The 13,572-nt window shown below is 42.0% G+C and overlaps 1 protein-coding gene across 5 annotated transcripts in view; it reads right to left on the reverse strand.

Moving 5' to 3' along the window:
• Window positions 1-4,082: 4,082 nt before the first annotated feature.
• Window positions 4,083-13,572, reverse strand: part of SREK1 (splicing regulatory glutamic acid and lysine rich protein 1) — a 114,943-nt gene continuing 105,453 nt past the window's right edge. For 4 of the 5 annotated variants that reach the window (XM_088444045.1, XM_088444043.1, XM_088444041.1 and 1 more), the window contains exon 13: window positions 4,083-4,465. In XM_088444045.1, coding sequence (XP_088300171.1) covers window positions 4,331-4,465 — 135 coding nt within the window. In that variant the 3' untranslated portion in view covers window positions 4,083-4,330. The remainder of the gene's footprint in view (window positions 4,466-13,572) is intronic. The other variant, XM_088444046.1, reaches the window with a different exon arrangement.

Here is a 13,572-nt window from a genome sequence, read left to right on the forward strand (position 1 = left end):
GAATACAAACTATTTTGACGGCCCAAATGGAGAGTCATAACGATAGGCTTACACATGTCTATGTTCTCAGGATTGCTCTAATGTTTGTTATGGTAAAACAAGTTAAGTTAAACAGGATTTATTACTAAGCATTGGGTTTAAAAGGGCAATGCTTCTATTAGCAGTGTTTTGGGCATAAACACAAGGGGAAGCACCATAGCAGCTCTGCTAATAAAGATTTTTTCTTTTGCATTGACCTTCCACATTACAGATAGCGGCCCCCTCCTCACACCTCAAGCTAACTCAGTTATGCCAGTTTCCCAAACTCCGCCATTACAGTCTACGTTTTAAAGATATCCATGCTTGAGTCCAGATGGTTAAATCAAATTGACTGAGGTCCTTAAGCATGGATACCCTTAAAACCTGGACTGTAATGGTAGAGATTGGAAAACTTAGTTACGCAGAGTCAACATCACAGGGCCTATGCCAGCATTCACACACAGCAATTCTACAGAACTTGTCTGCAAAGCCAGTCACACTAATCTGCTGCCTCAGAATGATAGGAGGGAAACAGCCCCTGCAACTGAGAGGATGAAAAGGTGCATGGAGAGCGTTTCTTATGTATTAACACTCCAGGTGTGTCTTATTCCATTTAGTTAGGAGCAGCTGTACTAATGTAATATAGTGGCTCTATTACTATTTAACCAATAATTTGGAATTTTCAAAAACATATACTACTAGTGTGTCCGAATGAACAGGGTTTGTTGTGGCATTGGCAATAATCTATTAAGTTTCAAACCAAGTTGTGGCATATACATATATTTTTTTTTAAGCTTATCTGGGTAGTCTGGAGTCATGACACAAGTCCAGTGTAAGTAAGAAACAAATAAGTGCAGCAGTTAAGTGTCAAAATAATACTTGATTTGTATTACTCCTTCATTAAATGGCTGCCGCGCCTGGTACCCTAAGTAAGTGGGATCAGGGACGGCTCTACCATTAGCTGCCTAGGGCGCCAGGATCTGGCGGCACAGAGTCTGCCTATCACAATATTATGAATGTCTCAAAGACACATTCTTATTGTACTAAATTCAGGTGGTGTCTGTGGAACCTCAAAAGACAAAGCTTCCTCACTATCAACTGCGGCTGTTTAGGAAGTGGGCTCAGTAGGCTGAAGTTTTGTCTAGGGTGCAAATAAACCTTTCACTGGCCCTGAGTGGGATATATAACGGGGACGTAATTGCCCACAATGACTCCACCAACCCTGAATTATGTCCATCGTACTCATTATGTTGGCCGATTTCGGTTTGTTTTCTTCTTTCTGTAATACTAAACCCCTGCTCTTTGTTTCTGATGTTGTAAAGTGACTGATTCCTAATGGAGAAAAGTGCTACATAAATAAATTATTAAAGTATCGACCTGCTCCAGCTTTGCACGGAGTTATTTCAGCTCGCCAAAGCTCCCTGCATCTCATAACATACGTGATCTCACCATAACCTTCTGCATCTCACTCATGCCCCCAGCATCTCTCCAGTGTCACCACAACACTCACTACTGCTGCTGCCTGCAGCTGGCTGGGGCCCAGACACCGGGATGTGTTGAAAGGCAGGAGGATCATGGATGAGAGATTTGTATTGCAGCTACCCATAACGGTATCAACAGTATGTCCCTGGGGAACCATATTTCCGCAGCCTCCATGCGCACCCCTCCCCATCTGGACGCGCAATGTCCTCTTTGCACAATGTACCCTGTATTTCCTGGGCTTCCGGTTAAACTTCCTCACCTTGGTGCCCCTGTCAGAGAACAGCCCGGTCTTCCATGGGAGGTGCCTCCTGTTCATCGAAGGCATGTGACTGAGCGGGAACGTCACACTGGAGAAGGAGCACTTCACTGTGGAGGAGTGATGGCCGGAGTCCGTCTGCAGGTTCAGCAAAGGGATGGACATCGGAATCTGATGGTTATAAACCATCAATGTTTTTGTTTCGATGGTAGTTTTTTTACCATTTGATGGTGGTAGTCCGATGTTTGCCACCGAATGGAAATCATTTGCTGGTTTTCTGATTGTTGTATGTTCTTTTTAAAAAAAATTCCTGATAGCTATGCCTCGTCTGGCTCCTTCCTGGCTACGGTGTCTGAATCGGGGCATTTTAATAGGTTTTTTGTAGGTTCTCTCTCATTCTCTGCTTCAGACGTGACCCTGCTGTCCCAGACTGCCTCCCCTTTCTAGGCTGCTGCTAAGCAACAGGGCACATTGCTATCTCTGCATGGCTCTCACTCTCTTAGAGACACAATCGGAGCGCAGCCCTCGGCACTGCAGCTGTCACTCACTCACTCTCACACACATCACAACAGTTCTTTGTGACTTGCTTCATTCCAAGCCTGAGCTTCAGATGCTTTATTGCCGTTTTAGCACCATGGCTAACTCCTATACAGTAGCTTAGTGCAAGATTTTTATTTTTTTCTGTGACTTACTTCACTAAAATCATCACTGCTCAGTTCCCTTTTGTCACAGATGAATGGTTCATACACCTAAACCTTCCTCGACCAATGTGGTATAGAATAGTGAAAACCACATCAAAATCTGTCCAGTGGTTATATTATTATAAAATATTAGCACGAACGAACAGGCAGACCCCTAAACAGGGGAATATATATTATTTAATATATAGAAGTCTATAAGATGTCCGGCACTCAGGGACTCTATTCCATATTAGATCAGCTCACACTGACGACCAGGTAACCATCAACGTTTTGGGGCACAAACCCTTTATTAAGGCCTTGATAAAGGGGTTTGTACACCGAAACGTTGATGGTTACCTGGTCGTCAGTGTGAGCTGATTTAATATGGAATAGAGTCCCTGAGTGCAGGACAACTTATAGACTGCTAGATGTTCCACTAGTCTGTGCACCGGGCACGTTGTTACAGCCACAAAGAGGAGCTCTTATACACAGAATATCTTCACTCAGCCATTAACCAATCCATGCAGCCATAATCATTACTGGCCATACTATTAAATGCACTTGCCCATACCATTTTTAAAATGGCTTTCATGATAATTATTTAAAAGGGTGTGCGCATGTGTCCAGACTGTGCTGCCAAAACGGTGAATCCTGTAAATCCTTTGAATGGCAAGTTTACAATTACAGGTAAAAATTGTTTATTATCTTCAATTTACCCCACGACTGGACCTAGAACCCCATTTGCTTTTACCTGTACACAATGAATGTTGTAAATGTAAAATATTTGCAGTACAGCTACATTACCAACCTCTATGCTTTCCAATACCTATGACAGAATTCTCCGTATTTAGGGAAATTTACTAAAACAAAACTGGGGAAACTTACGAACATTAATGTAATGGGAGAAAATAACTTCTGTTCTAGGGGTGTAAAGTCCCTATAAGAAATAATCACATAAACATGACACACTGTTAGAAGGCACCGAGGTGTTACTTGTGTTCTGATGTGATCAGAAACTTTCTATAAGACAGCACCCCAATTTCTGAGAACGACCAGTAATTAACACAGTTTTCTACATTCATGAACTCACTTTAAAATAAATCAAATAGAAGGATCTATGTAGCTTTTTCTCTGTGAAATCAAGTGGCAAAAAAAAAAAAAAAAAAAAGCCACGTCCAGTTCAGAGGTTGAACAGCCCTGGTCTAAAAAAAATGAATCATTAGTCCAATTAAAAATTATTATTCTTTTAGTAGGGAGAACAAACACATTAAGGAACAAACAGGAAAAAAAAACAAGTGTACAATCCTGTATGTTAACCTACATAGTATACAACAATTGCAGAAGAAAAACAAAACGTAAAATAGCATTGTAGAACATACATTTTTTTTTTTTAGTATTAAAATTCTGGAGAACAGTTATTGGTCAGTTACAGTTTGTGTGTTTGAGGAGACATTAAACAGATTAAAACAACTGTTACATCTTTCTCAACAATGGTCTGGTGGTCTATGCCCCCACTGTTTGTGCAACTACTAATAACTATTAGGAAATTAAATAAAAAAAAAAATTACACTTACCATTGTTGGCGGCAATTACTACTAGAGAGTGTTTGCACCTTGTCTGACCGTTGTGAACAAAAAACACAGGTGGAAAACAATTCTATGTATTCTGGCAAATTAGCACTTTACAAGTACGTTGAGGCATGTTAGAAATGAGTATTTAATAGTACATGCCTTGGTGATCAGTTCATATACTATCCAACACCGCAGTGAACCAATACTATTAAAAATATTTGCCGGAGTTGTGGTAAGGGCAACAAGTAAAGCCCACGTCATGTTCATTGTGATGCCTACTAAAGGACATCGTTTTGGCTTGGAGTCCTTAGAAAAGCATAGGCCTAAGCCACTTCTGTTTTCCCTGCCGTACTGTCCTCATTCATTCTATAGTTCCCGTTGTGCCTAGAGTTTCCATGATGTTGGTCTTCTAGGTTTTCATTAACACCTTCCTGATCATACTTTAGGTGATCCTTTTCCTGAATGACACAAAGAAAAATTAAGTTACAATCATCTGGCAAATAAATACTGAGCTATACATAACAGAATATAAATAGGTAACCTAGGAATTCATTGCTATATGGTTTGTCCAGTTAGAATAAAAGGAATTTGGCGAGTATAGGGCCTGTCTGTAAATGGTTTGAGCTATTGCAATGGTCCTATATCCAACTGATGACTCTTGAGCAGGAATTTTACCACCCTCATACACTAAATTTTACTCCGAGCCCCATACCCCCAACAATCCCCTCCTTTTGGGGTTCTTGCCTCAACCCCTTCACCCTTCTCTCCATGTTATTTGTTACTCTCTTTTTCTTATGTTCCAAAATGCACTCACAATATTACTGTACTTGTTAATTCTTGAATTGCTTCTGTATATTTGAGACTGCCAGTAAACACTAATAACACAGAAAGGAAGCAGAGAATTGCAAACAAGGGAGAAGAAAGTTAAAATAAATCTACAGAGTGCTCAGAAGGTTTAGTAAGGAGATGGTTATGGAAGGCTCAGTCTTAATAAACATGCTGTAAAAGCAGCAAAGAGAAAAACAGGTAACTACAGTATATCTAGTTGAAACATAAGGTAGCATAATAATAAGTACAAGGAGCAGCAAAATGACAAAAAAAAATAAAATAAATAAATAAAAAGTATAAGGTCAGTAATAGACTAATGCGATCCAGATCCTGAGACATCACGGCGGCGTGTAGCAACTTATAACTGACGCATGGGGTGGAGTCATGCTAGGTCTGGCAGGAATCAGCTTTTCAAACAGCGTCACATGGCTTAAACACAATTTACTATTACATCAACCACATCCTTGCACAGGTGACTCTGGGCTCCCAACAGTAGTTGAAGTCCTGCATTTTATAATGTGATTTGCAGCATCATGTTGCTAACTTGTGGTCATCCTGACAGTACTTATGTGAACATTAACAGAGGTATCTTCTACCCACTTCTGGAGACTCGCTATGTCAAATTTTTATCATCTACAGCAATTTAGCTGGTTTGTTACAGAAAGGTATCATCCAATGGCTGAAGCTGCAAACAGAAAAAAGAAAAGAAAAAGAAAACAGGATTTTGGCACTTACTGATAAATCCCTTTCTCCGGTTCCATAGGAGACACTGGAGAGCATAGACAGTGGGGTATAGACGGTGCTGAGAGGGAGCTTGGCACTTTAAATTTTAAGAAGTGTGACTAGCTCCTCCCCCCTATAGCATCCCCCCCCTCCCAAGCCGAAAGCTGTGTCCGAGGGGATCTGAGAAAAAACAAACGGAAGAGGAGGCGGCTAAGCAAGTATACAGAACATAGGAAAAGGTTGAAAACCATTAACACAACCAGAGACATCAATTGAGAGTCCAACAGACATAACATAAGACCCCAACCCTGACAGGAAGGAACAGTGCATGGTGGGCGTCCAGGGTTCCATATGGAATCGGAGAAAGGGATTTATCGGTAAGTACCAAAATCCTGTTTTCTCCTTCATCCATTAGAGGACACTGGAGAGCATAGACAGTGGGGACGTCCTAGAGCCGAGAAACCTGCTTGCAGAAAAAACAGAAATCTGGCTAGGTTGAATTCTGTAGGAGAAGCCCCTCCACATTCACAGCATGAAACAAGTATTCCAATTACGATAATAATGTTTAGAAGGAAGTACCTTCCTTCCTAGCTCTAAGCATAGTAGGGCTTACCCTGGAAGGGATCCCTGTACTTCTGAAAATGGCCCTGTTAAGAGCCACACTATCAAACGTAGCTGCTGTTAGTGTGGATAGACCAAAGGAACCTCAAGCAAGAGAACTTCTCCCAGAGGTCTAGGCCACGGATCGTCGATCAGCAGAAGTAGCAGGATGAAAGACCAAGATCTAAGAGGGTAATCCGGAGCTAAAAAGAGAACCTTGGCCTTCTCTCTTTTGTAGAATTCGAGGGATAAGAGGAAATGGAGGGAATAGATAGATTGTTCTCTCGTCCTAGAGCAGAAGAAAGTCAGTTGATGATTTTGTCCGGATGTCATGAGGTCGACCTGTTCTGTTTGTCATTTTTCTACACCTGGTATGAAGATTGCCAAGATAGTCATTGCAAACCTTTCCGCCAAGATTAGAATCCGGCTTGCTTCTTTTAAAATCGCCAGATGCCTGGATCCGCCGTGATTAATGTACGCCCCTGTCGTGACACTGTCCAACTGGACCCTGACTGCACGGCTCCACAACCAATGATCTGCTGTCTGAATAGCGATAGCGGAGAAAACTGCCCGCAATTCCAATATGTTTATCAGACTCGCTTCCAGTGATACCCAGCGGTCTTGGAAGTGCTGTTCCTGAAACATTGCTTGACATCCTCTTATGGTGGGTACACACTGGGTGATATTACTGAGCGACTGCACGATTACGACATCGTAATCGTGCAATCGCTCAGTAATCATGCACAAATCGTGCACTTTTATGTCGGAAACGACCAGCGATGCGCACTCCCGCTGGTCGTTTCCGACATTGTGCTGCATGTTCAGGCGATGCACAATCTGACGATCTCGTCAGGTTGCTGCATGTTGGGGAATGGGGGAGAGAGCCCGCCGCTGAACGATATCGTTAATGATATCATTCAGCGGCTGTGCTCAATGTCATGAACGACACTTAGCACACCCCTGCCGGGGACACACTACACGATATAGCTCAGGGAGAATATCGTGTAGTGTGTACGCACCATTAAGGTGCAGACACACTAGACGATTTGCTCCATGAGCGACATCGTGTAGTGTGTCCCCGGCAGGGGTGTGCTAAGTGTCGTTGCCGACACTTAGCACAAACACTGAACAATATTGTGCACGATATTCTTCAATGCCGTGCACCCTCCCTCATTCCCAAACATGCAACAACCTGACAATATCGTCAGGTTTGCCTGCATGTTCGGACGATGACCGACAAAGACCAACGACCAGGGGGAGTACGCATCGCTGGTTATTATCGTTGATCGTTTTTGCACAAAAAATTAACAACATTTTGGATGACTGAACGATATCGTTATCATTCTGTCGTCCAAAATATCGGCAAGTGTGTACGCACCTTTAGACTCGCGTCTGTGGTGAGAAGGATCCTATTACCCACTCCGAATCGCTTAGCCTCTTGTAGGAAAATCGAGGTCAACCACTAGAGGAGGTATCTGAGTTGTGGGACTTAACTTTACCCGATGGTGAAGGAAAAGATGGGATCCTGTTCACAGAGAGAAGGACTAGCTGAAAAAAAAATCCTGGAAAGAAAAACACCATAAGGAAAAGGCCTGTAATGCCTTGACCATCTTCTCCAGGAGACGAGTGCAAACATGCACCAATACCAGACATTGTCTAAAGACCTCCTCACCATGTCCTGAATGGAAGTTTCCTGATGAAGGAACACTCTCTGACGTCAGGTGTCCATTTGCGTCGTTGCACATGAGACCTGGGAAAATACAGAAACCAGCCCTGACGATGAGATGTGTGACATTCTGCAGTAATTGGACCCTGTAATGGGCCTTCAGCAGAAAATCGTCTAGGTAAGGGATAATAGTGATCCCTGTTTCTGAAGGAGAATCGTTATGACAGTCATGACCTCTGTGGAAATGAGAGTTCCGAAAAAACTAAGCTCAGAAACGTCTGGTGAGGCAGTCCCGCAATACCCAACTGAAGGGACTCTATGTTGAACTAGAAAATCCTTAGGAATAAAACGAGACCCTACAAGTTCAGAGTAGGTTTTACAGAGCTGGAAAACATCGGAATCACGAAAAGACTGGAGTAAAAAACTTGTCCGGTTTGATGTCTGGGAACCTGGACCATCACTCTAGTGGATAGAAAAGCTAGTGTGTAGTTTTTTGTAAAATGATACTCCCGTCGTTGGAAACTGGCAAAACCTAGGTAGAGGAGGAGACTAAAAAGTCAAGCTTGAATCCTCGAGTGATGAGATCCCGGGCCCAATCGTCCATACAATATTCTGTCCATACTACTCTGAAATCCTGAAGACTTGCTCCCCACTCAGGGAACCCCCAGGTGAGAGGAAAGTTAATCCTGCACTAGACTCAGAAGTGGACTTAACCTCATGTTGAGTAAATGTTATTACGACTACCCCGACCTCCAGGTCTACAGGTAGTTGATGGTCCCATGAACAACCCGTAGCACTAAAGGACCGAAACGAGGATCCTGTATAACAACTTTTAGGGGGAGGTAAACGAAATATAAGAGGATTTACCCCCATTGTTGTCTTTTATGTAGATTACAATGACAGGACGCAGTATCACACTTGCAGCTGAACAAATGGATTTCATTGTATACGTCAAACTCCTGTATGATGTCTTTAAAAGACATGTCTTAAACAGCCGCTAAACTGACGATCTACTGTAGTGGGATTCTTACAAGATATACTGATGATCTATGCATGAAAAAGAAAAAAACGCCGGGACATCTGAAATTGGTTTATCCGGATGTTCCCTAGCTGACAACAGAACATAATCCAGCTTTATTGAGACTGGAGATGCAATAGAAAGTCTGTTATTTCTTTAGAAAGAAAACGGTGGAGCAGGACTAGTGTTTCCTGTATCTGCCATACCTGGCGGATTGCAGAAAATAAATCTATTTAAAAAAAAATTCCATTCCAGACCACTGGCAGAGCGAACCAGTGTATGTAACCCACGCCACTGTGTCAGCTCCATATATATATCTCCAACTCCAGCTAATCGGCACTAACACCTAAAACCACAATAGTTGTAAGGTGCCTTCCTCAGTGTAACAAATGCAGTTAATAGAAGTAACAGGCAGCACTCGAACCAAACATGTCCTGATGAAAATTCTTTGAAAGGAATTGAAACGTTGACTGACTTAATCTACGGAGTTTCCGTGTCATTATTTTTGATGTATGGTTCGAGTGCCGCCTGTTACGTCTATTAACTAATATATATATATATACATACACACATACATATACACACACATACATATACACACACACACACACACACACATATATATATATATATATATATTCCAACGGTGAACCGGCACTCAAAAACTAATAGAAATATGTGCCAGGGTGCCTTCTGTAAGTGTCCAATATTCATGCAAAGAATCAGCGGCACTCCTGGACTAGTATCATAAGCAAAAGAGGGTTTAATACATGCCAAACTGCCGACGTTTCAGAGCCAGACACGGCCCTTTTCTCAAGGCTGGCATAACAATATTAAATATGTAAACAGCAGACATAGACACTGTGTCTCTTTTGCTTATGATACTAGTCCAGGAGTGCCGCTGATTCTTTGCATGAATATTGGACACTTACAGAAGGCACCCTGGCATATATTTCTATTAGTTTTTGAGTGCCGGTTCACCGTTGGAATATATACATTTGGGATTGCAAGGTCCCGCTTGGAACAAGGCACCATTCAACTCTTTACTGGCAGTTACCTGTTTGGAGAGTAACATATACAGCATGGAACAAAACAGCTCTAATCTACAGAGTGGCGGGGAATATCTGGCTGGATTCTCAGGTATCACCTTACCTAAGGGAATAGTACATAGCTTCACTGATACTGAAGCTGAACACATTCTGTTTAAAGAACACTGGCCTTCTACAGACCATAAAGACGATGCAAAAGACTATTATCACCAAATGTTAAAATTGAAAAAACGGGAAACAGAATATCTTCTGCACGGAATATCCCTTTCAGAATACTACAGGGATCAAATGATACCGCGGGGATTCCGTGTGAAAAACGCTCCCACCATTGGGAGGCAAAACCCTGATTTTTGTAGGAAATGGGTAGGAGTGGTTAATAAATGCAGCATGGACTTAATGCTGCTTGTCATTCATGAAGCAGGGCTTGAGCTGGCTAAGACCAGGGATAAAATTGAAGCTCTAGCTACTAAATCTAAATCTAGCTTTGATAGTGAAAGCAGTGTAGAACTACTCCAAAAATTACAGAAACAGAGTGAGACATATCGCCATGAATTAATTAAATTCAAGCGTAATAAAAAGCTGGTGGTGTGCGATGATTATGAGAATAATCACGTGTACCGCTGGCTGACCGGTGGGGACACAAGATCTCAGTCTTTTCAAAAGCAAAGACAACAGCGTCAAGGGTGGAGAGTTAGACGAGAAAATAAGCAAATAGACACTGTCACGTCTAATAGTGACAGTGAATTCGCAATTCGCGATTCAGATGAAAGTGGGGATAGACAATCAGTCCCTTTAGATTCAACAGCTATGGCAACAGGGGAGAGTGCCATAAAAGGACTGCCACCCGCCGGGGGGGGTCAAAACGCGAGGTATAAAAGGTCCATCCTCCAAAAAGAAAACTTAATTTGTAATTTATCATCTAGAACTCTTACGGACATGGAGGTTAGTGTACTTAACAAAGGTTTAACCTTTGTCCCCACCAATATTCACAAGGACTTGACATGGCAGGTAGACTTACATCGGTTCGCTCGCAACCTTAGACTGAAAGAATTTTTTCAAACAAAGGTACCATCGGAATCCAACAACCCGTTTTCATCATTTTTGCAAGTACGCAGTACCTCCACGTTTGACCCCCAATCCACTAATACATCGTTAAAGACTTTTAACCGTCTTTTGGATGACTCTGTCTCTAGGTATATTCAAGCATCGACTACTCAACATTTCAATCTAACACGTAAGGAAAAAGAAGCTTTAGATCATTTGAGTGCATACAGAGATATCATCATCCGCCCCGCCGATAAGGGGGGTGAGATTGTGATCCAGGACCTGAAGGACTATATGAGAGAAATCGAAAGACAACTAGCCGACATAAACACCTACCAGAAATTGGCTAAGGACCCCACTGGTGATTATAAAAAAGAACTGGATCAGATCTTAAAACAAGCAGAAGATAACGGTTTGATTAGTGATAAGGTGAGACGGTCCTTAATACAAGAGTTCCCAGTGGTGCCTATAATGTATTTGGTCCCCAAAATTCACAAAAATCTACAATCACCCCCGGGAAGACCGATCATATCGGCTAGGAACTCTTTATACCAGCCCATCTCCATGTTTCTAGACACAATTCTCCAGCCTTTGGTGTCTATACAGCCATCATATATTAAGGACACCACAGCCTTTTTATTGGCATTGAAAACGGTAACGATGGTTCCACCAGATTCCCTAATCTGCGTGATGGACGTTTCAAGTCTATATACATCTATCCCCCACAACAAGGGAATAGAGATCATGAAAACGTTCATAGTACAACAAGGAATGACTGTTCTGGATAAAACCTTTTTCTTAAAACTATTAGAACTTACGCTGTCACGCAATTATTTTCTATACAATGGGAAGTTTTACCAACAGGTGTCCGGCTGTGCCATGGGCAGTAACGTAGCCCCGAGCTACGCAAACGTCTATATGTTTAGTGAAGAATACGATATGTTCTTCTCTAATGTAGAAATTAGTAAACACATACTTATCTACACGAGGTACATAGACGATTTGTTTATGTTATGGACTGGTGGCTTAACGGCATTTGAGTTGCTGATGCAACAAATTAATAACCGTGACTCACCTATTAAATTGACCTATAACTGTAGTACATCTACATTGAATTATCTTGACGTTCAAGTAACTATCGAAAACGGTAGCATTAAAACAGGGGTATACAGTAAACCCACGGATCGCAATACCCTACTTACGGCAAATAGCCATCATCCTAAATCACTTGTGAGAGGGCTTCCAAAATCACAAATGATGAGAATTGCACGTATTTCAAGTGACCTTGATCATACTCGACAAGAGTTGGAAAAAATAATAGACAAGTTCGTGACAAGGGGATATTCTTTAACTCAATTAAGGAAGCAAAGAGATGAGGTCTTGGTACTTCAAAGAGACACGTTATTACAATCTACAAATAAAGAAAAAGGCAATATTATCCCTTGGAAACTTGAATACCAAACCAGTAGTCCAGTGATCCAGCGAGCCACACGGGCATTATGGCCCATAGTTTCAACTGATAAAGATTTACCTTGCTTCACAGGTAAACGACCAATGGCGTGCTTCAAAAGAGGCAGAAATATTAGGGACATGGTGGTCCATACGGATATAACTGGATTCGTGCATCCCAGTCAGGAAGGTCAAATTATACGGGCAAAAGCACCGGGTTGCTACAAATGTACAAAATGTACCACGTGTCAATATATGATGACAGGATCAACATTTAAACATCCCCATCGTGACCATATATATATAATTTAAAACATGTCCTCACCTGTACTTCAACATACGTAGTCTATTTGATAAATTGCCCATGCGGGTACCATTATGTCGGTAAGACCATCAGGACAGTGAGAGAACGGATGGCTTTACACGTTCGGCCATTAAATCAGCCCTACTAAAAAAAGTGGCTGAGCAACCTGTGGCGAGACACTTTTTGCTAGCTGACCACCCATTGTCTGCTTTGAAACATATTTTAATTGATCATGTTCCAACCACGTTAAGGGGAGGAAATAGAGGTGAAAAACTTCTGTGTCTCGAAGCGTCCTGGATACACAAATTAAACACGATCCATCCTGCGGGACTTAATGAGAAACTGTCTCTTAATGTATTTTTGTAAAGACAACCGTTATGCTTCAGATACTACTTTGTATTGAGTAACCACTTACAGTGTGGTTAGGATGAATTTCCTGTAGTGTATCATTATAGCTGTCCTAGTCTATGTTATATGTTATATGTAGTTTGTCTGTATGTATTTTTCAGAGTTAATAGCTTAAGCGATTGATATTTAGATGTAGTTCTATTGCACGTATGTAACACAAAATGTTTTTTTGTCTCTCCTTGTAGCCGACGCGGGCCAGACAGACAGTATACCAGGCTGGAGGTTTGTCTCTATGACAACCATCAAGCTTTGGAGTGATGTCATCCACGGAGGACAGGAGCCGCCGCGTGCGCGCCAACCCCTCCCCCTGCCTGTCCTGGCCGGTGCCGGCACACAGGAAACACACCGCTACTTAAAGGTAAGACTTAGCAGTGTCTATGTCTGCTGTTTACATATTTAATATTGTTATGCCAGCCTTGAGAAAAGGGCCGTGTCTGGCTCTGAAACGTCGGCAGTTTGGCATGTATTAAACCCTC

The sequence above is a fragment of the Taudactylus pleione genome, unplaced genomic scaffold (genome assembly GCF_031769625.1).
Source record: "Taudactylus pleione unplaced genomic scaffold, aTauple2 ptg000345l, whole genome shotgun sequence".
NCBI lineage: Eukaryota > Metazoa > Chordata > Amphibia > Anura > Myobatrachidae > Taudactylus > Taudactylus pleione.